This window comes from Chinchilla lanigera, unplaced genomic scaffold (assembly GCF_000276665.1).
Source record: "Chinchilla lanigera isolate Chin_1 unplaced genomic scaffold, ChiLan1.0 scaffold00039, whole genome shotgun sequence".
Classification (NCBI taxonomy): domain Eukaryota; kingdom Metazoa; phylum Chordata; class Mammalia; order Rodentia; family Chinchillidae; genus Chinchilla; species Chinchilla lanigera.
Window position 1 is genome coordinate 1808898 of NW_004955440.1, and position 27446 is coordinate 1836343.

Sequence of the window (27446 nt, forward strand, 5' to 3'; positions counted from 1 at the left end):
GACAGTTGTCGTAATGTCTAGGACCTGCTATTGTCACCTAGTAGGAAAAAGCCAGTGAGGCTGCCAGACTTCTGCCAAAGCATAGGAAAGTCACTACAACAAAGGCTGACCTGGCCCACAGGGCCAGGAGGGCCAAGGTCAGGAAACTCTGAATTGGCCCATGCTAAAGCCCATGTGTCTGGTTAACTACAATGCCTGGTAATACAGTAGTAACCTTCTATTTCAACACAGATTCTAAGTGACTAGTGGTGCAGGCTTTAGGCAGAGAGGGTGGAGATGAGAGAGTGGTGCGTCTCATGTCTGAATAGTCTTTCTTTCTGGCAAGCTTATACCCTTCTCCTGGGCACAGTTGCCCGCCTCTGCATGGCTAGCCTCCAGTAATCTTCACAACTCAGGAGACCCAGTTCATGCATTAGACACAGTCACAGAGCAGAGTGGGTGCCCAGCTCCCACTGTCCAAGCTGGTTAATGATGTACCAGGAACAGACTGAGTCACGCTGAGTATGGGAGAGTGATCTCCCATATATAATGAATAGTAAAGCCTTGCATCACCCAAGGGAGGCCTTGAGAAGGAAGAGAGCATTTTTAACAGGGGCAGTTGTGCAGTGCTTATTATATGCTAGGGTGGCAGTGTTGAAAACATCTTTTAAGTTTGTTTTATTTTTTAAATACTGGCCATCAAGTCCAGACACCTATGCATGCTAGGCACATGCTCTACTACTGAGAAACACCGCCCGCCCTCCTTGAATCTCCATAACAATCCCAACAAGGGAAGTCTAGCCACCTGTGATATTTAGACAAAGAAACAGGAGTGAAGATCCAGGAAGTCCTGCTCCAGAGTTTGGGACCTTAATTATTACTATGTGATAAATGAAACACTGAATTTCATACTTGAACTTTGTCAGAACCTCAGATTTTTCTCATCTGTAAAATGGAATCATACATACTTCACAAGAGGAGTAAGGATAAAACAGGATTACTTATGTATAGGGGTGACATTTGACAGGCATTTAGGAAATTTGAGTTCTCCTCCCTCATTTTATGCCAGGCCCAGTGTTCATCCTGTAGCTTTAAGCACGTGACTGGCTCATGTGTATTTTGTATTCTTTCATGAGATAGTCAAGGATGGCCACAGGAAGGGACACAGGAGAAGCTCAGGAAAATGAAATTGTTCCAGTCACAGGAACTGAAGGCACAAGGCACCACATACCATGTGAGGTCACAGGGAAGACACCAGGATCATCAGGAGGCAGATGCAGGAGTGAGGGGAAGGCTTGGGCTACTGCCCTCACCGGTGTTTTCTTGGGAAGGCAGAGTAGGTCTGGCTAGTTTGATTTATGTTGGTGTGTTGTGTGCTCTTGGGATGGTCCCTTATCACTGACACCCAGCCCAGGGGTGATTAAAGTAGAGGAACATTTGTCTCCTGGAGTGTGTGAGTCGGATCATGGAGTTGTGGCTCTGACTTGGGTAGTTTGCAGTGTCAGAGAATATTCGAGGCTGGGCTCTTTACTGTCTCTAAGAACTGTCTGGCTCTAGAGGGACAGCCAAAAAAGTTTGTGAAAATATTAAATATATCATAAAATACAAAAAAAATGAAAAATTATAGTATCTGTAAGACACGTTCAATATAAAAATAAATGCCCCAGATTTTCATGGGAACGAAGGAATGAATGGACAAGGTGCCCTAGACGTTGTGAAAAAGTCTAATGTTTGGTGTTGGAATGAGATTCTGTCACAAGCAAGACTTTCAGAATAAAAGTGTAGATTTTGCGTACAGTTCTTAGTCTGCTTAAGTGACGCTGTCTGTAAACCATAAGCAACACAAGCTTCCTTGTTGATTACATGTCTGTTTCTCTCCTAATGCGTTTTTCCCTCTGCCTCGATGCACCTTGGCCAAGGTGTTGTGACTCTGGTTGGGGAATTGATCAGGTGTGTGCGTATTCCCCAGACACCAGACACCTGCTCTGTTGTCCACAGAATGGAAGGTAACTGTCTTGGTTACTTTTTTCTCGCTGCTGCGACAAAATACCTGACGCCCAAAATTAAGGAAAGAAAGGTTTATTTCGCTTACAGTTCGTGGAGGTTTCAGTCTGTACTTGGCAGATTATAAGGCAGAGTGGCACATGGCAGAGAGATACAGCTCAGGGTGGCAGAACACAGCAAAGCAACAACCACACACCAGGGCGGAATGGTGGAGGAATGGCCTCAAGCATCCTTTTCCTCTCCCTTACAAATGCAAACTATCCACCCCAGGGCGGGTGTAGCTTTCAAACCCATAATGAAACTCTAAAAGCCTGCCCCATGGCCGCATGAGGCTTTGGGGGGACATCCAAACACAAACCATAACAGTGACACTTCCCATTGTCTTAGTTCGGGGCTTTTCACCATCCTGCTACCCACACTGGCGCTTCCCCCCCTGCCAAATTCTAATTCCTAAGTGGGACTGGGTTCTGTTCCTGAGTGGCTTTCCTCTTGCCCATCTGCTGTCCCACCATGTGCAAGTCCTGTATGTTTGTTTCATTCCAAAAAACTGGGACATGTCAGAGTACCCAACAGTAAGAACGATAATGAACTTGATCCGGAAGCTACTTTGAGATCTTGCTGCACTTGTGAGTTGTTGTTCTGTGTGTCTTAACCACAGGGCTATGCGGAGAAGGAATTAAATACAGTGTGTGTGGTAGGACGCGGTGTTCCAGAGATTAGCCCAGCCTCCGTGTGAAACATTTTGTTCTCCAAGTTAAAAATGGAGAGAGTCAGACAGATATGCACAGACCATGAAATCTTTTTAAATTTTCTTTTACAGATCTGAAGAAAACTCTCGCCGTGTTATTGGATAACATTTTGCAGCGCATCGGCAAGCTGGAGTCGAAGGTGGACAATCTTGTTATCAACGGCACAGGAACAAACTTAACCAACTCCACCACAGCTGTTCCCAGTTTGGTAGCACTTGAGAAAATTAATGTGGCAGGTAAGAGTGGCACTTGTATGTGCTGATGTGGAGTGGAACCCTACTTCGGACAAGGGAAAGAATAGAGTACAGTAGTTCTTATTGCTATAATACAAATTCCATTAACTTAGTATGGCTGTTGTGAAGATAACTTTGAATTTGTTTTTGAAGAACAGATGTTAGAATGCTTTTATGGCTTTGTCATGATGTGTAATATCCGGTGGTTTCTCTGACACATTTACACATAATGAGCTCCTGGAATTGACTTCTAATGAGAAGATTCATAGAGTAGGTTAAATGAAGTATAGGGGTGATCTGAGAAGCACCTGTTAGTTGGAGTTCCTTCCTCTTTCTCACCACTGTCAGACAATTTCAGAAGTCTGTTATGTTTAGTAGATTCTCTCCCCGTTATTAAAATACTGCTACTATTGCAGAAAATGTCTCCTGTGTGTATATGGAGCAGTAGAAATTCTGGAACTGGCTTTGAGGAGATAAATGGGCCCTGTGTAATCCTATCCAGTTCCTTATCCACGTAGGGACCGCATCATGCACTTGCCACAGGGATGCTTTTTGTCTGAGTGCTTCTTGAATTTGGAGTCTTGGACAATGGAAGGGAAATGAATCGAAAACAAAACCCAAGTCATAAACAGCAGGTCATTGTCCAGAGTATGCCATTGTCTACAACTCATACTGGGCCCACCCTTACATCACATGCCCTGGGGGTGGCTTCTGGGTGTTTGTGCTTGAGCTAAGACTGCTTCTTTTAGGGAACCACTGTGTCCTAGAATCCCAGGACAAAGCAAACAGCCCGAGCATGAGGTCCTGTGCATGAATGATTGTGGAAAAGCTGTCTGTATACTTCTCGTGGTTGGCAAATTTGGTTGTGGTTCAGGGATAAAGTAACTAGATTACTTCTAAAACTTAAAAAGTAGGTTTAATACACTCCATAGCTCATTTTTGTCTCCTTCTTGTAAAGATGCACACTGTCAAATAGGACTAATTCTTTTCCTCTCTCATCTCCCAGTGTCAAAACATTTAATTGTTTCACATTATGCAAGCTGGTTGTATTACCTTTTTGTTACGTTCTTTGCCCTTTTGCAAATTGTAAGTTGCAGAATATATTTCTCATAATCCAAAGTCTCCAACCAAATAAAAGTGTTAAAAATAACTTTTAATTACAACATAGAGGCAGTGTCATCTAGGCCATAAATTCCATCTTCCCTGTAGTTTTCCCTGTAGTTTCTGTAATTAGACAAGAAAACCTCCTGTTGTTTTGAGCTGCTTATTAATAAATGGGATCCAGGCCTCTTTAGCCTCCACTCCCCATGGGCATTCCCAGTAGAAGATACCGTTGAGAGGTCCTGTCTGATTACATCACAGCTCTGCATTATCTGATGTTGGAGATACAGTGGGGTGTTCTGCCATTAAGTTTGCTGGCACTCACTGCCTCTATCCATAACTTAAGGGCCTACGTGCCTTCTTCTCTCATCTCTCCCCTACTGGGGGACCTGCTGCCTCTGACTATCTGTCTGACTGCTGGCTCACAGAGAGACTTCAAGTCTCAGGGTGCAGAGTAATGACTGACCTCCAGGAAGGACATAAGAGGGACTTGGTGGCTACTTCTTTCAAATGGAATCCTAGCCTTGTGTACTGATATAGTTTAACTCAGCTAACAAATACTTCTTCAGCATGTTCTCTAAGCCATGGGCTCACATTGGAGCTCTTCTAAATGTGCCGGTGGTGCCATGTTTTTAATATTTAAGGGGCCAGACTATTGCATTGTTCCTCTTTTTGGATATAGAAAGCTTGAAGTTCTGCATTTAATATTAACTTCACTCTCACACCTTTATGTCTTTTGTGTGTGTGTTGGAAACAGTCCGTATCTTCAGGGTGTTTTTCTTGTTACGGTAATAATACACGTACATACAGAAACACAAACTGTGGTCTCCATGGGGTGGAGGTGATGATGAAAGCTGTCCTGCAGGAAGATAGACTCTGAAGGTGGTAGAATTGAGGCGTGGGCGCCTTGTGGAGGAGAGACAGACTAGAAATAAATTGTGATCCAGAAAAGACCAGGAGGGAAGGAGAGGACACTAACAGCAAGAACCCAGCCTGCATATACCAGTTCTTCTTCTGGACCTTGAATCCCCTTAATCTTCTTAGCATCTCTACAAAGAAAGTGGTTTCACGGGTTTTACCAAATTTAAGTATTTGGTGGGGGGTGGGGGGTGGGAGGGATCCTTGGCCGCCAGATTAAGCCCTCCTGGTATCATGGAGGGAAAAGATTTGAATGCTTGTATTATTGCTTCCGCTTCCATTTGTAAATTCAGGGGATGAGTCTGTAACAAGGTCCCATCATTTCCTAAAAGGTCCTAGAGAAAGAAAGTGACATTTTCCTGGGGTACTTAATAACTTATCTGATAAGGAAGTTCCCTGTTGCTTTGGGTCTGTGGCTGGAGCTTTGTAAAGTAGATCCCTCTATGTGCTGGTATGTCCTCTTCTCAGGGATTCCTTGGCCAGAGTGGATATCAGTTCAGTGGACACCCTCTTGTGTTTGCCCCAAAGGGTGGAAGGTCCTTTGCATCTCATCGGTTAGCCCACATTTTAGTCATTTGTCTTGCACCAAAAAGAAGGATGAGAATATTAGGTGGATAGGCCTCATTCATGAGCACAGTAGTTTGTTATTGCTTTTCTGCCTTCCTTCTGGCCCGTGGTTGTACTGTTGGTCCTCAGAGCCCTCTTGCCATCTCAGAAATGGCTCTTGAGCTGTGAGAGAGTTCATTTTTATGGGGTTCCAATCCTGGTTGCATGAAGTTTCCCTTTCTCCCTTCCTGCATTAAGACATGTGGTAATTGCTCAGAAATGTTCTCCCTGGTGTGTCTTTACTGCTTACTCTGTGTCTTATTGCTCACTGATGTTTCTGATTGCTTACTGTTGTGTCTTATTGCTTGCTGATATATCTTCTGGTTGACTATAAACTGTTTCTAAATTGGGTATCATAGCAGTTAAGAAGGGTTCCCTAAAGTTATTTTCTTTAAAGGTACAGCTCTCTCACTTGCTCTCACTCTGTGTGTGTGTGTGTGTGTGTGTGTGTGTGTGTCCGTGTCCCCTCCCCTTCCTCTGTTTAACTCTGTTCTGTGTGACTTTTATCCAGTATGGCTTTTCTCTCCAAATTTATCACCCTTGGGCTTTTTTTATTTTGTGAAAGTGAATGTGCCGTTAGAGAAATGTAGGTGGAACTGAACTTCATTAAAATTAGGCATCAAATTGAGCTGCATTTGTGAGTTCTGTTCATGTTGTTGAAGACTAAAGGGAATCAAATGAAAAAGCAGATTTTTAAAAAATTTCTTACCTTTCCATTGACTTCCCAGGAAATCAGTTTACCCATATTTGTTTTCCAAAAAAGCTTGAATATCCTTTTGTCAAAATAATCTATTCTCTTGGGTCAAGGGATGTGGCTCAGGGCTAGAGCATATGCCTACGTGGCTCGCAAGTATGAAGTCCTGGATTCCTCAGCTTTAAAACAGTCTTTTATTTTTAAGAAAGAACTATTTACCTCTCTCTGGTGCTCTTTCATGACAAGAGTAGGACTAGGTCTGTGGTTGTTTGCCATATTCCAAATAATGGAGGGTGTAAAGTTAGAAACCTGATCATAAAGATGCTTGGTTTTTGATAGTGGAGACGGTATCTTGTCTATCTTAGTCCTACTCATGCTGTCATGTCTAAAGCTTTGTCTGTTGAAGTTACTCAATAGATAACTGCTTCCATGGGCTGCGTTATGCTGGAGGAGTTTTTCCTTATAGTTCTGTCCTCCATTTGTTATTTATGGAAATGTGGTTGGGCGTGAGACTTGGTATCTCATTTCCCCTTCTCAGCAAATAAGAGGGGACCCCTTTTGTGCTGGTCATGACTAAGCTTCTCATAGATGATCCTGTACTATGGTGTCTTCATAGAATATGATGGTTACAACTCTGGACTGTATACATAAATATAATATTTTGGAGGACAAGGACATTATGCAGCCCTCTACAGGGGTATGTGTGCGTGTGCATTTATTTAATTGCATTATCAGTAAACAGTTGCTGAATAACAGATGAATAACTGGCCAGTGCTAACTATTCACTAAAATTCAAAACATAATGATAGCATCTACTTTTGTTATGAGCACTTATAATTGCGAGGTCAGTTGGGAAATACAATCACAAAATCAAATGTGCAGACACAAACTCAAGCAACTATTTCCTGGTCTTTAGTCCAAAATACAGCCCCGCATTTTTCAAATGTCATTGGCCACGTGCAGCATTTCTAGTATTTGGGATTGACGTGCAGTGTATTTGAACTTGGATGCTGTTCTTGAAAACACACATAATTATTATTCTTACCATTTAGAAACTGAAAATGAAAAATGTCCCTGCTGAGTTTCATGACTTGCCTTTGAAAGTGAAATTTCCCCCCTTTGTGCTGCTAATGGACCTTGAAATTAAGTTGCACCTGTGCAGCTTCTTTGTTTGTCTGCCCCTGTTGTAACTTGTGTCAAAGCGGCACCTGAAGTGTGCCCAGCACCCGGCCCAGGCGATGGGTCACTAGGTCACTTTCCTAGGGTCGGGCATTGACCAGTCAGTGAGGCCCCATGTGCTGCCCTGGAGAAGAGAGAAACATGAAATTTCAAGCTGCCCTCTTATTGATTTGACTAAGAAACAAAGGCATTCTGTTGGTCTACATGGCACTTGCTGTTGTTTTGTTCTTTGCAAAGGCAGCAGTAATATTTAAAGGGCATGTCATCATTGGTGTGGTTTTGACCTTCTATGGTCAAGGGCGTTTCACTTTTTATCATTAAGAAGAAGACTACAGTTTTGGAATGGCGAGGCTGATGTAGAAGCTATCTGTGGCAGTGATTATTAACTGTGGGCAGTCTTGCCCCCCCAGGGACACTTGGAAATGTCTGGAGATATTTTTAGTCGTCACAACTAGAAGATACTGTATTATCTCATACGTAGAGGCCAGAGATGCTGCTAACCATCCTCCAATACACAGTACAGCCTCCACAACAGAGACTTATCCAGCCCTAACCGTGGGTCGGGCTGTGATTAAGAAACACTGACCTGTAAGGTGTTGTTGGAACCTGGTGGCAGCTGGTAGCCCAACTCATGCTCAGTGAAAAAAGATGCCTGAGCTGGTATTGGACAATAGAGACCTCAAGTCTCTTTGCCTCTTGATAGTTTGTTTACAGAGCCCCTAACCTGTGCTGTATTTAGCTTTGCAGCTGTTCTTTGAAACCTCCAAGGAAAGAGATTTTATAAAGTCTCAGAAGACTTGTGGAATCCTGATGGTACAAAACTCCTTTCCTGGCCCATCACCAGTGTATTTTTGGCAGTGCACATTTTACTTCTGCTTATGTGGAAGGTAATTGTTTTCATGAAAGAGGCACTAATTCACAATAATGATGGCACAAAGTAGTCTGAGAGAGATTTAAATTATAGAATGTTAGAAGAAATTCCATTTTATTCATTTGAAACAGAGTATAATTATCAAGATACAAGAGAGTAAATTAAATAAGATGAGGAAAACAAGACAGGTCCCAAAGATCTAGTCTATAGCCCAAAATATTCTCCACAGGATAGTTGGAGCAATAGAGGAAACCATAAGACCAGGAGGTAGGTTGGAGTATTTGAAGCTTTCACAATAAGGAGTTCTTGTTTGTTTTTCCTGCAGTAGAAGCTGAGGGGAGGTTTGAAGCAGAGGGTGAACAGATGAGGTGGTATTTTCAGGGAATAGTCAGTGGCCATGTGGAGGGGATCCAGACAGAAGCCAGGTGAGAGTTCAGCTGACCCAATTAGGAGGAAAATCCTGAAACTAGAAAAGTTCATGAGGCCCAGGAATAAGGGGAAGTTTGACAGCCAGGTTAGGGTGAAGCTAGCGCAGTGGAAACCATAAGAGAGAGAGCAAGGGACAAGCCATTGTGATGTTTTGCAGGAGTATTGCTTGACAGATGACTGAGTGTCTTTTTCTTTTTTTCTTTTCTTTTTTTTTTTTTTGTGTGTTACTAGGATTCAGACTCAAGGCCTTTGTACTGATCTACATCCTCAGCCCTTTACATTTTAAAATTTTTTGATAGGGTCTCATTAAGCTGCCTGGGCCAGGCTCTAATTTACAGTTCTCCTGCTTTTGCCCCCAGAGTGCTGGGGTGACAGGCACGTGCCCCACACCCAGCTCAGTGTGCTCATTTCTTGAGGAAACAACTTGACAAAGGTTGTATGAAGACAGTGGCTGCGTGTACTTGTAAATGTGACTCGTGGAGTATAAAGTACTTTGCCTGGAACCATTCAGTATGAATATCTGTTTAAAGGTAGTTAAAACTCTGGTTCTGTGCTCAAAGGAAGAACCATGATAGGCAACCTCTATGGAGCCAGACTCCCCTGGTTCAAATCCTGGCGCCACTACTTCACTGCTGTGTGACTTTATAGATGAGTTTCTTCGTCTATAAAATAGTAGTGCCTACCTGATGGGCTTATGAGGATTGAGTGAGGAAAGCGAAGTACAGTGATACCTTGGTGCACAGCCTTAATTTGTTCTGCAATTTTGGGGAAGGTGGCCATGTTTGTGTTTGTCACCCAATGCAGAGTTTGCCAACAAAAACAAAATTTCGTTGGCAAATACTACTGTTTGTGAACCAGATTGTTTGCAGACAAAAGCGTCGTGAACTGAGGCACACTGTACTCAGAAACATTCCTGGCCCAAAGTCAGATCCATGTGGGCTTTGGTTAATTCAGTTTAAAAGTTACATATTTGGAATATTAACATTAAGAAAGGATTCTTGCAGTGATGAATTATTTGGATACCACCACAGAGAAAACACTTAATAACTCATTGGTTTAGTACTTTATAGAGTAGTACAGTAGGACATCTTTTTGTACATTTGAGCCTTTTTTCCAGCACTGGGGATTGAACCTAGGACCTTGTGTGTGCCAGGTAAATACACTGCCACTGAGCTTTATCCCCAGCTCTCACTGGAGAGGTGTGAATTTGAAGTTCCCAAACTGACCTTTTTGTTCCTTTATATTAATACTGAGAGGTTTCTCAGGAAATCTGTGTTGTCTGTAATCTTTTGTTTCTAAGAGGCAAAATATCCAGCTTGCATAAGCTTATACAAAAAGGAAACCTGGGGCTCATGTTATTAGTAAGTTCAGAAGATACTTCTGCTGGATTCACACATGAGCACCAGCCCCCAAAACTGCAGCTGTACTGCTGACTTCTTCGGCAGGCCACCTTCGCAGGATGAAGCAGAAATAGTCCCAAGGCTGCTCCAGGTTTTCATTTTCTATCCCACTGAAAGACTGTGATTTTTCCTGCTGCAACACTCAAGGGGAGACTTTCCCACTCTGCTTGTCTCCATAGCCAGGCTCTAAGTTCCCTCAAGAGAATGTACAGAATTCTGCATTTTTCTCTTGAATCCATTGCCTTCCTGGGAGCCTGCAAATAAGTTCTCAGTCTTTGTTCAACCGAGCATACTCCTCCTTTTCCTCCTGAACACACGTGAGGTTGGCCACCTACTGCATGCTGGAGCTTTCATGGTAACATGACGTTGGCTGTGCCATCACTTCTAGATCACCTCTTGTGGCCCTCGTGTGCCTTGGCAGATCTCTTAATACTTTGGGAATTCCTGAAAACCCCAGGGAAGTTAACTGATAAATTGTTAGAAGTGTCCCATCACTTTCTGAAAACAGATTCTGTAGTAAGATCATCTATTTTGCTATTTTCTGGTAACTCACTGTAAAAAATGTGAGTAGCTACTACCATTAGCAGTTGGTATGAATGAATAGTTCTTGCAGAAAAGAGGCAGGGACCCAGTGATCCTACACCCTGGGAACTAATTACTGATCTTCCAATGACCGCATGTCTCTTCAGTTTGCAAAGTGAGAGTATGTGCTGCTGCTTACTCCCTGGCCTTTGGATGGGGAAAGGGCTGGAAGAGCAGCAGCCCTTGGTAATACGCGTGGCTGGGCTGGGCTGGGCTGGGGGAAATCACACAAGCTTCAGCGTGTTTGGTGAAGATGCCTCTGCTCAGGCCCGTTCTTTGTATGAGAGAGAGAGAACATGTCGAAATCAGACTTGTTTGTTTTAATCTGCAGACAACAGATCCCACTGGCTCTAATTTGACTTATGTGGATACAGTGATATCAGCTTACATATGGTATTGATTTGATAGATGTTCTACAGCTACGGTGTAGCATATGCTTTCTCTCAAATATTCCCTTGTCTTTTGTTCTTTTATTCTTTACCTGTTTTCATTGAAACATATTTCAATAGACTTATTATAGAGCCTGGGATTTAAAAATGCAGAAACAAATTTTTGGAATGAACCTATTTTAGTCCGTGCAAGGAAGATATATCCATCTCCATGTTTTTTGAAAAAGGTTTTTTTAGGTTTGTAGATTTGTAGGGCTTTGAGAGATGTTGCAGTAAGCTGTGCTCTTAACTTTGTATATCCATAGCTTCTAAGATTAAAGTTCTATGTAAAAATCCGTTGCTTGTTTAAGTTTTTGTTTTGTTTTATTGGTTTGCAGGCTGAGAACTGAACCCAGGGCCTTATGCAAATTAGGCAAGTGCTGTATCATGGAGTTATACCCACAGCCCTTGTTTTTGTTTCTCGTTTCCCACTTATATCCTAGGGAGAGGAAAAGCAGGTAGGCCAAAGGTGTTCTGAAATTCTGTATTGAGTTTACAAAGTGAGAAGAAGGGGTCTGTTAGTCATGTGATTAGAGAGGCTGACCTGGCCCATGCTTCGGGACCACAGAGCTATCTTCCTCATAGTCTTTGTTGTCTGTCCTTGAATATTCAGCAAGTGTTATGCATGATCACAGACGTGTGGCATAGGGAAGGCCCACGTAGGGACTTCATGCCTGGGATAGACAGAGACTTTTAACCTGCATTTTGATTTGCCTGATCAGAGCTGGACAGTAGTACCACTACCTGGCTTTAGACTATCTGGCTGTTTCATGTTTGTGAGCTTTCCAAGTCAGCTTCAATGCAGAAACTTTCTCTTCCCCTTAGTACAAGTGGAGATGTGCTCTTGAACCAGAGTCACTGTGTAAGGGCCATATACACGCATCCAGGGCAGGGCTTGTGCTGAGGATTCCATGCACTGGGGAACGTGATTGAACAGCAGTCATAGGACTGTGATATTCAGACACTGATTCTGGACCTTGCATGCTAGGGTTCAGATCTTAGCTTGTCCGGTTCATAGGCCCATGCCCTTGGGTAAACCCGGTTTCCTCATCTACACGATGGGGATGCAGCACTGGTGCCACGATGGCGGTGTTAGGACCAGGTCAACACATGTAAAACATGCGTGGCCCCAGGCACAGGGTAAGGGCTCTCTAAGTTTTGGTCTGGGGCTCATATACTTAAGAAACACCTCAGTGTCTGACACCCACCCCACCAGGTGTATAGCAGATAGTCACTGCTTAGTAGGTTTATAAAACACCTAGGTCTGATGCTATATTTTCTGGGGATTCTTCCGTCGTATACCACCTGTCACAGCAAACTCAAGCAGATCTTGAATCTGCCTGACCCCTCAACTGTTCATTTTTACTCCAAAACAGGGAGGGAAATTCCTGTGCCAGGAGTGTTCAGCTCTCGAGGGAAGACACTCATTAACCTGTCTAAACTCTACGCTAATAGAACCTTCTTGATAATTGCTTTCATTAAGTTTGGTTAATGTGTGCAGCACAAGTTATAGCAAGATTTGCAGAAGAACAAAGTAAATATTTAAAACTTTATTTTAGGGTGCAGTTAGATTGGGGCACAGAGATTAATAAACGCCGTATCTGGCAGTATCTGATATTGAAACTCAGTGAGGCACTTGGCAAAAGTTCCAGTTATTTCTGTTCAGTGGTTCTCTGAATCTTTGCTCTTTGGAGGCAGATGGATGTCCCGAAGAGCCTAACAAGGTTAGTTTCCGCCTGTAAGACGTGAGTGACATAGTGATGAAGATAAACTGCCTTCCCAGGCCTAGCCTGGTATGCTATGAGGATTAAGAATGTGGCTGTTGGCCCCTGGCTGTGCCATGTCAGGAGGACAGTTGTTCCCTGAGGGCAGAGGGCCATCAGTAGCAGCTGAGTTGGCTAGGAATGTCCAGAGTGTGGGTGCCATGGCCAAGCTTCAGGCATTCTGAGCTATCATCAGGGACCCTTGGGGACTAACTTGGTAATGATTTTCATGCTTCTTGGCTGCCATTGACCAAAGAAGCCATAGCTCTACTTAAGTATGTAAGTGAATAAAAGTGTTGTGCTTTCCAAAGGGAAGACTTGAAAAACAGCTTTGCTACCCTGTTGCAAAGAGGGGTATAATTTTACTGCAGAAGATTTGGAAATTACAGCTAAGCCAAAAGTCCTGCTACCGCTCAGGGGCTGACTGACTTGGTTCACTCCTAGGAGATACTCTCAGCAGCTGTCAGTGCCAGGGACTTTCTAGGCACTAGAGACAAAGTGATGAGCAAAGGTAGGTCTCTTCTTATGTGGGGATAATGTTCTAGCCATGAGGTTAGATAGTAAACAAATGTATGGACGTGTGCTAGGTCCTGTAGTGATTCCAGCAAGGGGTAGAAGGTACTAATAATGGTTAGATGGGCTTCCAGGGAAAGATACTCTCAGGAAGGGAGACTGAACAGAGACCTTCATGAGGGAGGAAGAGAACCCTGGAACTATGTGGAAGGTTGTTCCAGCCAGAGGAATCAGCCTACACAACAGCCTTAAAGCACATTCTAGGGTACATTTAAAGAACACTACCAAGCCCTCTTAATCCTGCTGTGAAAGATGGCTTACTAACCCCCACCACACACACAGAAACTATTTACTATCAAACTGTACTATCATTTATGCTTCTGCTGGGGTCAGATAGGACACTAGAAACCAGTACGGAACCCTGGACAGTGTGGATGTGTTCATACATTTGGTATATACAGCATTCGAGGCCAGACTCCAGCCTCACACTGCTAGGATTTGAAGCTGAGTTCCTCCAGCAAGAAGACTTGGGTCAAGTCAATTAGAAAGGTCAAGTCTCAGTTTTCTCATCTGTAAAACAGGAACTAGCTCAGCAGACATTGGGAGAGCCAAAAGAAAAATGCTTGTGAAGAGCCGGCCCACTGTAAGTGCTCAGTAAATAGGTATTAGCCATTATTTACATAGCAAAATGTGCTTTCAGCAGATGGTTTTAAAAGGTGCTGTGTGTCCCTTTGCTGAGTAGCTTGGGGCGGGGAGCATGTGTTGGAGGTTGAACCCAGGGCCTCATGTATGCATATACAATATATGTATTCTGCCTCTGACCTACACTCCCAGTTCCTCTTTAGCTAAGGCTAAGGAGCTTCAGAAATTGTATGTAAAGCATCAGAGTAGGGGCCGATTCTATTAATTTGCCAAAAAATGAGTACATAAAGAAAGATCACACGTGTTAGGGTTGGGCTTTTGGTCATGACGTGGATGCAGGGTCTGTGGAGGTCAGCTTCTTGTCTGTTGGTGCCTGTCCGTGTTAAGGGTGAAAGTCTTTGCTGAGGAATGTAACTTTTCCATTTACAGAAACTGTTCTTAGTTTCATAGATGTTCGTTGTGATCTTGAGGTTCCAGAAAGCCCTCTGTGAAGTCATGGCTCCATGAAGTCTTTATGAGGCTTGACCTAAATAGGGTTCTTACTTGTAAAGTTTAATACTTCACAGAAGCTGGAACGTGGGTGAGTAAGTGAGTCATCGTGAACACCTTGGCCCAAGATCCACATTTTCTGTTTGTCATCTACGCTGCTCTCCTTGACCCAGGATAAAATCTTGGATACATGGAGTCAGGAGCTAGAGTCTGGCTGTGCTTCAGTAGTCACAGGAATCATTCCTGTGCTTTACTTCCCATCTCTGACAGTGTCCGCAGGTTCCCAGTGTGACGGTACGAAGTCGTGATTGTCACTACAGTAGCATGTCTGAGAAGTATGTGGCTGGTCAGTGAGAGGGCCAGCATGCAGAGTATAAGCCTGCCACTGGCTGAAGAATGCCAGCCTAGGAACTGGGAGCCCCCACGAGGAGAGTAATGTCAGGCTTCCTGGGATGGAAACCTATTCCCATCAGAACCTACAGTGAGATCTTTGGCAAGTCATCTGATCTCTATTGCTTTTTTCATAGCCAGAGATTCATGGACTTGAGAAATTGAAGAAATTTAGAAGTTCTAATATTTCTCCCATTCAGGGGACTGTGACCTCCCCAAATCCTCAGTGATGCTCTAGCAGCCATATCTGCACTGTTCTAGCAGTGGAGCTTACCACCATCTCCCACTACTCCATGGGCTACATTCACATAGCCTGTGTCAGGGGCCAGCAAACCGTGGCCCATGGGCCAGATGCAACCCACTGCCTGAATTTACAGATGAAGTGTTACTGGAATGTAGCTTTACTCATGTGTTTTCTTACTATCTTTGACTATGTTGGTGCTACAACTGCAGAATGGAGTAGTCAAAGAGAAGGCAGTATGGTCTACCACGCTAAAAATATTTACTCTCTAGCTCTTTCCAAAAAGTTTTATGGCCCTCGGTCTGCGTGAATGACGCTGTCTCTGGTGCAGTGTTCAGTCTGTGACTCATGTGTTACATGTAGTGAGTTTTTGGGGTGTTTATAAAATGGAGCAAAAAAACCTCTTCCTGTTTCGAGATTACCATGGTAGGCACGAATCATCACTTTAAAGTACGTTACTAGCTCTTTCCTTAGAGCAAAACTGCAAAGTGGCTGTCACAGTGATAGCAATAATGTCAGTACAGGAGATAATACGTAACCTGGCCAAGATGGTGGACAGCTGAGCTAGAACTCAGATCTTGACTGGTACGTTTCTCAAGCCCACAGACATAGATGCTCAGACAACCACACCTCATTGCATAGCACACCAAAAGAACATGTATGGGGCATTTTAAAATGGTGAGCACACAGTAGGTTAAGGCGTCAAGATACTTTCGTAGTTTAGAATTAAGTATTTCAGGTGCCAAGCATACTTTATTTTTTGAGATGATGTTTTTGCTCTTTTTTTTGCCACTATGCACTGGTTGCACTTTGATTTTTCTCTTACTATTTATTATAGGTGCTCCTGAACTTCAAATGGGGTTATAAAGCTGTCCTTACTGAAAATAGTTGAATACAGCTAGCCTACCTAATGTCATAGATGAGCCACTCAGTATACTGTAGAGTATCTGTCGTTTCCTTTGTGATCACAGGGCTGACTGGGAACTGTGGCTTGCTGCCTCATGGCCTCCTGAGAGAGCACAATATACTGCATCTTGCTAGGCTGAGGAAAAATCTAAATTCAGAATCTGAAGTATGGCTGCCAGGTGCAGTGACGTGTGCCTGAAATCCTGCTTACTTGGGAGGCTGAGACGGAAGGATCATTTGAGCCCAAAAGTTGAAGGCTGGTCTGGGAAATACAGCAAGACCCTATTCTCAAAAACAGAAACCGATCAAAGTATGGTTTCTTCTGAACACTTTGCTTTTGTACCATCATAAGACAGAAAGGCATTTTAGGTTGAACTATCATTAAGTTAGAGAACTTACTGTCATTTTCTGTCTCAAGGTTATTTTCTCTAGAGAAAAACCAAGAATTCGTTTCCATTTTAGTTTTTTTCTACTTTAAAAATTAAAAATACTTTTATAATGCTTGACAAAGTAATTCAAATTCACTGTAAGAAATTTGGAAAGTATAGACGAGAATAAGAAAGAAAATGACTCATAATCCTATTATCTAGAGGATGTGATTGTTAACATACTCTTTCTACATTTTTCTGTACATGGACAGCATTGTATGAAAATTATAATTGTATTGAGTATGATTTTAAATTCCTGATATTTAAGGTTGATTTCTCTTGTGTATTTATTCTTAAAGAGCTTTATTTTGAAAATAAGCATGTAACATTTTATTAGCTAGATCTCTTTAAATTTTATTTCTCATTTTTCTTTTTCTGTTCCTTTTTTTTGTGGTGGGGGGGTACCCGGAATCGAACTCAGGACCTCACTCTTGCCAGGGAGGCACTATGCCACTGAGCTATGTCCCCAACCCTCATTCTTCTATTTGAAAGATTGTTGTTGTGAATATAAATCTTGCATCTCTGATCATTCTTTTGGAAGTATTTCTTTTAGCTACCAAATGGCTAGGTCAAGGGTTTAATATTCAGTTTGAAGTTTAATATTTATTTTTATCAAATTAGTACAGGCACGTAATTTTAAAAACCATTATACAAGGCTTGCAACAAACTCAGTCTCCCACCAGTCCTTCCTAGCACTGACTGATGTTCCTCAAACATAAGTAATTTTAAGTTATAGTTGTTTTTTTCAATATGTCTTCATATTTCTCAAAGGTAAATAACATTTTTATATTGGTGTAGTGTATCTTGCATTTGGGAAACTGACCTGGTTTTTTGTTACACAAGGTGGGTGTCTCTGGGACATCACATACCACCTCCCAGTGTCCCTTCCTCCACACCAGTTCTCCACTCTTCCAGACCATTGTATCCTGAATTTTCTCTTTTGCAGTTAGATAGTGAAATGGGATGGTACTGAATTGCCTTTCTGATCCATTTTTAAAATTTACAGTTTACAGAGTTAATGATGTGCTTTCCATATTTGCTTAGTTTCAATTACTACAAGAAATATATCAGTCCTCCCTTATGTGCTATTTTGCTTCTCATGGTTTCAATTACAATCAGCTGAGGTCTGAAAATAGTGAATGGAAGTTTTTAGAAACTAGTATTTCATTAGTTTAAACTAGCTTTTATCATAATATATTGTTAAAATGTTTATATTTCATTATAATTGTTCATCTTTTACTGTGCCTAGTTGATAAGTTTGTCAGGGACATATAGCATAGGAAAAGGTAGTATATGTAGTACTGGGTACTAAGGATGGTTTGAGACATCCACTAAGGGACTTGGAATATATCTTGTACAGATAAGGAGACTATGATATTGACTATTTTCTGTATGCTAGACACTGTCCTGAATGCTGGGAGTGCACCAGTGACTAAAAGAGACAAAAATCCTTGTCCTTACAAAATTGAGCCATAAACTTTCCATCGGAACTCTTCATATGGCCAAACAGATGAGATGATCTGGTGGATGATTTTTTTGTGTAGTAGTTTCTTCCTGAAGCCCTGAGCCCTCCTGCCATAGTATGGCCTGGCTACTCTATGATGGGCTGCTTTATGATGCTCGTCTTCCTTTAAAAACTGAGATTAGGGACCTTACTTCTCCTTCTGTGCCCTCTTCACTATTCTGAAACCTTTTTTGGCTCAGTTTTCTTATAGAACAAGCCTTTGCTGTTTATAACTCTTAAGGCTCTAGTGTAAGTGTCTCAAGACTTGATAGACATTGTGAGCTACACTCCGAACAAGAATATCTGAGTATTTCTGTTGTGTGTTCTCTTTATATAACTTGGTATTTTTCTTTAAAAAGAGAAAGCTTTGCCAGTATAATAAGTAGAAGTTGATGTCTTACATGTGTGTTTCTCTGATTACTAAAGGGGTTGGATGTTTTCCATGTGTTTTATGGGATTTGTATATTTTGTGAATTTCTTCTTTTTGCTTGTATCCCCTGGAGTCGTCACTGAGGTTTGAATGTTATTGCGGGTGTTGGGAAGTGAAGGCCTCCGTTATATTTGTCGGGTTTGTGTGATTCTGCCTCCCTCACATGGCTCAGACAGACTCCCGTGAGGAGGGAGGCACTCCATGTGCTTCGTCTGGCAGATGACAGACACTGCCTGTTGAGTGGGTCTGTGTCAGATCCACTAACAACCTAAATACCTACCTAAGACCTGTTGCTGCCTCCCCCTAGTTCAGTGTGGAGATTAGGCTGGTGGCTAGTCCATAGCCTGTTTGTGTAAATAAAATTGTACTGGAATGTAGCCACGCTTGTGTGTTTACATGACATCCTTGGTTGCTTTTACACCACAAGGACAGAAGTTGAATAGCTGATACGGAGAACATGCGGCCTCCAGGTCTGGAATATTTGCCATCTGGCTCTTTTAAAAACAAGTTCACCAAGCCCTGAACTTGACACCATCTACAATGGATGGTTTGTTGTTCTGATGAATATAAACTAATAAGCGTGATTGTCAAGGCTTCGGCAAAAAGCAGTAAACACAATGATAGTAGCAGTCACCTTCCTTTGAAGGGTGTGTGTGAGTGTGATAACCTGTGCCAGTCTGCCCTGCTGTGAATTCCCCAGATAACTGATTTCTAGGAAAGCTGCCGTGTAGCCACGTCCTCCCCTTTCTGAAAGGCACGGCACTGTGCTTCTCTTCCCTCTCTCCCCAGTCTCACACCTTCTGGAAATATCAGATGTGCAAAACTGCCTTTACCTGTCAAACCTCTTGTCACTGTTTTCACAGCTTTGCAAAAACAAATAATATTAAAACAACAACAAAACCACCAGATGGAAGGCAGTGGTGAGCATGTGACAGCTGAGAGACTTTGCACATGTTCAAGCTGCATGTCTGTTTTGGGGTGTCCTTCATGTCACTTGTTGCCCAGTCTCCCTCATGTAGCTTCTTTTTGTCCGCCCTTGTGGCCATCAGCTCTCTCGCCTTCAGGACCCAGCCTCACCCCTCCGGGATGTGCTTACCCTGAAGCTGAACATTGCGGTTTGACTATCTCTCCTCTTCCCCTCCATGGCCGTGCTTGATAGGGCTCCTTCTGTGGTGTGCACCTGCCTTACTCTCTCTGCCCATGGCATGCCAGCTACCTCCAGGCTGTGTGCCCTAGGGACCCCCTGCCTTCTCCCACTGTGCCTGTCTTCCTTCTGTGGCCTTTCCAAGTCCTTGCCAACAACAGTGCCTTTTGGTAGTGACCCAGGCACAAAGTTCCCAGCCAATCTATATATGCTGCCTGAGGTGGGGCCATCTTGTGTGTGTGGGCAGCACACTCCGTGTATGTCGATATGAGAGGTGAGGGTAGGGTGTGCAGGATTGTGTCCAGTCCTGCTGGCCTGAGGCTCCTGTTCTTAGAAGGGCCTGCCTGCTTGCATGAGTGATTGTGGGCTGGTGTCAGGAATTTGGATTTTGGTAGAGTTCTTTTCCTATCATTCCTTAATAAGGGTGAGTGACTGGGACTAAATCATAGGCACAAACACTTCGGTTTATGCTCAACACCTGCCTTCCTTCTGAGAGTCCAGAATTTTGGCAGATGTGTGGTACCTAACAGAATAGCTCCCAGTAAAATCTCTGGGCATCGAGACTCTAATGAGCTTTCCTGGTAGACAGCATTTCACCTGTGTCACTCTATGCTTTGAATAGGATTCGTTCCCTTTGAAAACTTACACAGGAGTTTAAGATACATTGGGAGGTATTAAGAAGGTGGAAACAATCCTCCATGAGGTTTAGCAGTAAGGCCTTTTGGAGGAAATTAAGACTAGAATAAGGTCTTCAGAGTAGGGTTCCCAGATTAAATACTGGTGGTTTTATAAGAAGACAGACCAGCAGATACACACACACATTCACTGCTTCTGACTCTGTGGTGCCTTGTGCCACTTTAGCACTCTCTCAGCAAGGAGAACACCACTAGATGCAGAACTTGGACCTTGACTAGAACTGTGAGCCAAAATAAACTTTCTTTCTTGATAACTTACCCAGTCTGTGGCATTATGTTATTAGCAACAGAAAACAGACTAACGCAGTTGTCATGGCCCATCTCTGGGGGAAATAAACATGTCCTGTAAAACTCCACTCGGAGACTTTTGGAAGCTTGCCACTGTTCTCCTCTGGACTTTGCCCCATGTGTCTTTCATTTTGCTGAATATTGCTTTGTGTCTCTTTGCTGAGCTGTGAATACATATTTGCTACTGTCTCAGCTGTGAATACATATTTGCTACTGTGCACCATGAGTGCATGTGGTGAATCCCCCATGTCCTCCAGTGAATCATCTAACTGGAAGATAGTCTTGGGGCCCCACCCTGGAACTAGGGCTTGCTGTCAGGATGTACTGAAGTCTCCAAGCCATGCAGATTCAAGGCAGACCAGGAGGTATCCAGTAGCCCTGCACATGTGTTCTTATCTGGATTCTTTCTTTTACAAAGTGTACACTTGAAACCAGTAAGGTGATTTTGAGAAGAGCAGTTTCCTACTTCTTGTACATTCTTCTTATATATTCTTACTATATTTTTACCATTTCTGGCCAGAGCTGTTTCCTTTTTGTTTTTCTGATACAGTGACAGCCACTCAGCAGTCCTGGAGGTTTTGTGGGGAACTAAAGTAGGTGACAGACAGAGACAGTTGCATTTACACTGCAGTGAACTTCGGGTTGGTGGTTCTGTCATCCGCCCGCTCCCTTAGCATTCTTCCTTCCTTTCTCCTCTCCTCATGCAAACATGTGGTCTCACTTCCTGTCTGTAGTTTGGTCTTTGCTCATATAGGTTGTTCTTCTGAAATCTCTTCAGTCATCTCTCAATTCTTGGTTGGACAGAAAGTCTCTGAGGCTGGTTTTGCATTAAAAAGGCTGCTCCCCCTGAAAAGGGGCACCAGCACAATGAATCGCTATGACAGATGGGCTTGCCGACCCTAGGGCTGCTCCTCTGGTTCGTGTTTGCTGTCAGAAGAGAAGCACATACTGGAGAGACTGAGCCTGTAGAGCAAAACCAGTTTCTTCAGCAATGCAACCGCGTGGCGAGAAAGCACGGTAGAAAATGGCTCTCTGAGTGGAGTTTCGTGAGTGAGCCCACTTGAGCACTGTTGAGTGCTAACCAACCCTAAAGTGCTTACTGAGCCGCTCCTACAGTTAAAATGTAAAACAAAACAAGCAGAGCCCCACTTCAGGGAGCTTCTAGAGAGGAAAATACAGTAAACAAGTTTACATACAATAATAATAACAACAGCAGCAGCAATAGTAGTGTTGTTATGATTTGTGTCTAGATGTCTCCCCAAAGCCTCATGTGATCCTATGTGGGGCTTTCTCAGAGGTGGCTGAATCTAGAGTGTGGTACTGGGATTAAGGGTGTGTGATTACTAAATCAGTCTGCTGATTGGCTTGGCGCCAGCTTGATCCCGGTATCCTGGATACGGTATAAGGGACAGAAAGAGGCTTGTCTTCGCCCTTGCTTGCTTGCTTGCTTTTGCTGTCTTCTGCTTGCCATGGACTATTTCTCCTCTGTGATGCCCCTCTGCCAAGTCACCCTGCCTTGGAGCCAGCTGATGCTGGACTGAAACATCTATAGACTGTGAATTTTAAATAAACCTTTTCCCCTTTAACTTTGGGTGTCAGCTAATTTGTCTCAGCAACAAGAGAAAAGTAACTAAGACAAGTGCCCAGTAAAGGTAATTGTGATTTTAAAGAAAGCAGGGTTAAAAGAGAAATTCGTTTACACAGTTCAAGTCCAGCCTGAACTACATTAATGTGACCCTATCTCAAAAAGAGGAGTGAGGGCCAAGCATGGTGGCACATCCCTATAATCCCAGCACTCGAGAGGCTGAGGCAGGAGAATTACTGCCAGTTCAAGGCCAGCCTGGGCTACATAGAGCCCAGTACCCTACCTGTTAAAAAAAAGGAAAAAATAAAAAGAGGGGAGAGGAGAGAAAGAGCAATTTGCCTGGGCAAGTTGAAAGTATATTGTGGAATGAATGCTTATTTTCCTCCAGATCTGTTTGTGCAGATCCTAACTCAGTGTGATGATGTCAGGAGGTGGGGCCCTATGGAGGTGATGGGTCGTAAGCATGGACCCTGTCAATGGGATTAGTGCCCCCATAAACAGATGTGAGATCGTACCTTGGCTCTCTGTTCTTGGCCATGTGTGGCTACAAGGAGAAGACAATCATAAGCAAACCATGAGAGGGTTCTCACCAAGTACCCTGTTGCACTAGTACCTTGACTTCCAGTCTCCAGGCCTGTGAGAAATAAATTTCTCTTGGTTAGAACACTTAGTCTGTGGTAATCTGTTATAGCAGCTCAAACTAAGAGGGTGCACTTAAGGTAGTAGGGGAAGGCCTCTGAAGGAGAAACGTCTGAGCCAAAATCTGAATGAAGTGAGCCACTACGGTACCTGTGAAAAGGATTCAAGATCGAGCAGCAGGGAGTGAGTCCAGGATACTGGACGTTCCTCAGCACATCTAAAGGCCAGAGTGAGGCCATTGTGTCTGGCATGCAGGGAGCTGAGGGCAAGAGGCAGCTGAGCTGAGGCTGAGAGCTCTGTATGCCAAGGCAAGGTTGCACATTTGATACTGTGAGAATATATTTATGTGGAATGTGACAGCAGCTGCTCTGCTTACTTGTTTAATCTTTTTTTCCTAGAAGCTTATAATGTTTGGGCACTGCTGGGATCTTTTTTTGATGTTTTACATTTGGTGGTTTCTCAGGTAGCATGTAGCATGGTATAGCATTTCTTCTTTTGTATCAGTAGACAGTGAGTCCAGTCTATTCTAGAATTTTCCATGACTGTTTCTCTAGAAGGTTTTCCTTTGAAATCAGTCACTCTGAAGATAACAATATGCAATATAATAATCATTGCTAATTCCTATCATCTTGTTTTAAAATTGTGTATCTTTTCTTGTCTTTATTTTTTGTTTTTTACTATGTTTAAAATAAATAAATCAGTCACTGTGCTGTATCAGTGTTGACATGTATGATTATATTATCTTATTTTGTCTGCTGCTTGACATTTCTAATCTATGGAAGGGCCTCAGAAAATGAACTGGTTAAATAGCAGCTTGTCTTTACCTTGGCAAGTGGATGTTGCCTAGTTTAGTTAGTATCACCTTAGCAACTATCACGGCAGTCGGGTGTTTTTTGTTTTGTTTTTTCTTCAGATTGTGCCTAAATTCTCAGAGCTCTAAAGCAGAGCAGTAAAAGAACAAGAAGCAGTAGCAGAACATTGCTCCCCTCCCCCATTTATTTATTGATTATATGGAAAGAAATTAGAATCGAGAAACATACAAACCCAGTCTGAAACTTGCTGTCTTTTATAGGTGTTTCTTGTAGAGCATCTCATTTAACCTTATAAGAGTTCTTGCCTCTTCCAGAGGAGACCAGTGAAGCTCAGAGAAGAGTGTCCTTGGCGTGAGGTCGCCTGGCTTTTACGTAGAATGACAAACTCATCTCTCCACCATGTACAGTTTAATGAAAGTTTGTTGCTATTGCAAGCAGCTTTGACTTGGGGATAAAGTCAGGTTCTGATTTCTGAATACTTGAAATTAGGGGTTTGGGGTTCTCTCTGAGGTTCTCCTATTTGTATGACTTTAATAGACTTCAGTTTGTCCCCTCCTACCACTCACCTGTGTCTCTGCTAGTCCAGGGTCCTAGACACCATTGTGTACCCCTCCTCCCTCATGAGGATCTATGTCATCTGTATTCTTTGTCTTGGGCCATAGCTGATGAAGTCTCTGTCCCATGGGTAAGTCTTATAACGAGAGATTGTTCTTTTATAACCAAAGATTGGCCTCATGGCATGCAGGAGGTCATTGTCAAAGTATACATGTGACTTGCTCTTGAAGCTCTTTTAAACCCCCTTAGGTTGAGCCAGATGCCTAAGGTTTCATAGGAACAGCCAGGTGCCCTCGAGTCTGTGCTTCATGGCAGGGTTTCCAGATAGCTTTCAGATGAAGGAAGTCCTGAGCCTTCCCAGTTGTGTGCCTGGCTCAGGGCACATCCATTGTTGTCACTGCTAAAATTAGGCAGGCAGGCAGAAAGGCACACCTCTGGGGGAGGATGGGTCCTTAATAGACCTTCCCACAGGACAGGTAGCCTGTTCTCTTTTCATTGCAATTCACTTTGGGTGCCACTGCGCACTCCGGCCCCTCTTGCCCGTTTTTATGACATGTATATGATAATGTGTTACTATTCAGTGAGTGGAAAATATGAAAATTGAAAATGGATGGAAGACTCATTGAATTGCAAATGAAAACATTATCAGTGGGCACTTGGTTCCAAGCAGTAGGCTGGTTATTTGTGCTGTGATTCTAGTATAAGTATGGGAGGAAAATAGCACAAGCCCGAAGGTGTTAAGAGTGAGCGATCTTGTTTCTTTGAGGGTCTAGCCTGCATTGTTTCATCCTTTACTGAGAGCTAAAGGATTCATTATCACTCTAGCCCCATGGACCTTATGCATTGTGGGAGAATGCCTATGCTGGCAGAAAACTGTCTTCATTTTCAGTATTTTCATGTTTACAAGTCTTAACATAAGATCTAAATATAGAGATTTTATTTGCCACAGAAAACCACTAGCTTTGTGTATTCAGGATAATACTATTCATGTTTCTGAGATGAATTTAGAAATATATAACCTAACAAAAGATTTTTTGTTACAAGTGTATCTCAGCCCAAGTCAAGTTCTCTGTGAGGGAACTTGCATGTTGACGGCTGTGGTTTTATACAAAGCAGGTCCAGATAATACAGTTTTATATCTCCCCTGTACTGATTAGCATTTGGAGGCTCATTAGTATGTTAAAGGTGCCAGAAAGGAACAGAAAAATGAGATAGCCAGAAAAATGCAGAAACCATGGTTAAATTCCGTATCAGTTGATTGTAGCCATGGTAGAACTGGATTGTGCTCAAAGCATCTGCTAACATTGGCAGTGGAGTTAGGAGTTTAGTACACCCAATCAACTACATAGCTTTCTTCACTCAGGGAACATGAGCTATTTTGATGTCCTGTTGCAGTAATTTCTAAACATTGGAACTATGAAGTAAGTTATAATTGGAAAGAAATCTTCATAGTGTTGACAGTATCCACCACCTCCATTGGCTTTCTGTTTTATTCTCTTCTCTGTTGCAATTTTAGTAGGTAGTTTCATTGCTTACCAAAGGGATTCGTTCCATCTTGATTTATCACCCAAATTCTTCCTAAAGACTACAAGAGCAACAGTAAGTGGCTGGCGGCTGGCTTGCCATTGCTGTTATTGGCTTCAGCCAAGCAGGAAAAGGGTGTTCAGTTTCTGTTGGAACCATCAATACATTTGGACAGCTTTGATACCCACCAAGAGTGGTTTCAGGAAGCTTGAATGATGCCAAGTTGTAATCTGTTTCAGTTCAGCCTTTTAACTTTAACACAACAAATATCCCTCTGTCTTCCTCTAAATCCTGCTTCAAGGTAGGAGGACGGGTTTGATGGTTTTATGACATTCCTTCCAAACCATAGGAATGTTATGATTTATAATAGGACCCCCAAAATGACTGCAGCTTCTATTTGGGAAGTAGAAGGTAGAGGTGAAATTCTTTGGAAAGGCGGAAGGGTTTATCTAGTAATATTTGGCAGCCTTATCGGTACATGTGTGCTCTTAGTTGAATTGTTTTTTTAAATAAGAGAATACTGTGATCTTAGCCATTTAGGCCAAGAGGTGGGGCAGAGGGAGTGGAAGGAGGAGAACAACATAAATTTCCTAAATTTCACATAGCTCCAAGTCCTCTGTATTTGAGTTGCTATGTTTTCTACGTGGGTGTGTTCAAGGGAATTGGAGGTGGTCGCCTGGTATTTAAAACAGTAACGCAAAATTTTAAAAGTTACCATGAACATATATAACTAACTAAATCTGGGAGTCACTTTCTGGAATTTGTGGGAGCTAAATACATACCAGATATTCAGTTACTTGGTTTGGTATTAAAGGAGTGGCTGCCTGGCTCATTCAGTTCTTCTGAGTTTCCTGTTCTTAATATCTTTGGCTTCAAGTTTGTATTGATGGAAGGTTAAATATTCTTTTTTTCTTTGCAGCACATGACTAATCTGTATGTTTTTTAACTACCTCTTTCTTTTTGCCCCTCCCTGGCTTCTCCCTTTCACCTTGTGGAATTAATTTTAGTACTTAAAAGAAAAATCACTTTTCCTTATTCTTATAGTAGAGAATCTTTTTATTCAACAGGCCTTATTCTGTAGATATTGTAATCTATTTCACTTAACCTCTTTGTCTTTTGTTATTTATTTTACTTTGCTAAAGTAGACTTGATGTTTGATTAGGATGTGAAAAAAAAAAAAACAGTATCCAAATGGTAAGAGCTATGGAATCCAGAAAAGGGAAGATGGGTGAAAATTATTATTTTTCCCAAACTGGTTAACGTGCAATTATACTTTTCTGATTCATGTTTTCATCCTATTTATATTTAGGGTTATTTCTCCAAGCTCAAAAGCAGGATTTTCAGTATCGGGGAGGGAGCAGTGTAACAAATCTTTGTCTGCACAAGAAGGAAGATAAATCTAGGCAAAATTGTCCCTTTTAGGGCTTTGGAAATTGAGCAGAAGGTTTTACCAAGTTGAAAAATGATTACTGGTGAACTTATGTAAGAACAGTGAGAGTTGACAGTCTTTACCTGGAGCTGCTGCCATTCTCACCCTATCCCTGGCAGCAGGGCAGCTCTAGTGAGGCAGGGCAAGCTGGGAAAATCAGCAGTTTCATTGATAGAGAGGGTTAGCCTGATTTCCAGCCCCAGAAGTTTAGTCAGCAGCAGTAGTAATCTGGGCAAATGAATGGGAATGCCACGGACACAGCTAGATTGAGGATTTTGTCTGGTTTGGGGCAAGCA

General features: G+C 42.6%; 1 protein-coding gene across 5 annotated transcripts in view; it reads left to right on the forward strand.

Moving 5' to 3' along the window:
• Nucleotides 1-27446, forward strand: part of Mgat5 (mannosyl (alpha-1,6-)-glycoprotein beta-1,6-N-acetyl-glucosaminyltransferase) — a 299821-nt gene that overhangs the window by 103880 nt on the left and 168495 nt on the right. For all 5 annotated transcript variants that reach the window (XM_005390737.2, XM_005390738.2, XM_005390739.2 and 2 more), the window contains one exon: nt 2804-2968. In XM_005390737.2, the coding sequence (XP_005390794.1) occupies nt 2804-2968 (165 nt within the window). The remainder of the gene's footprint in view (nt 1-2803; nt 2969-27446) is intronic.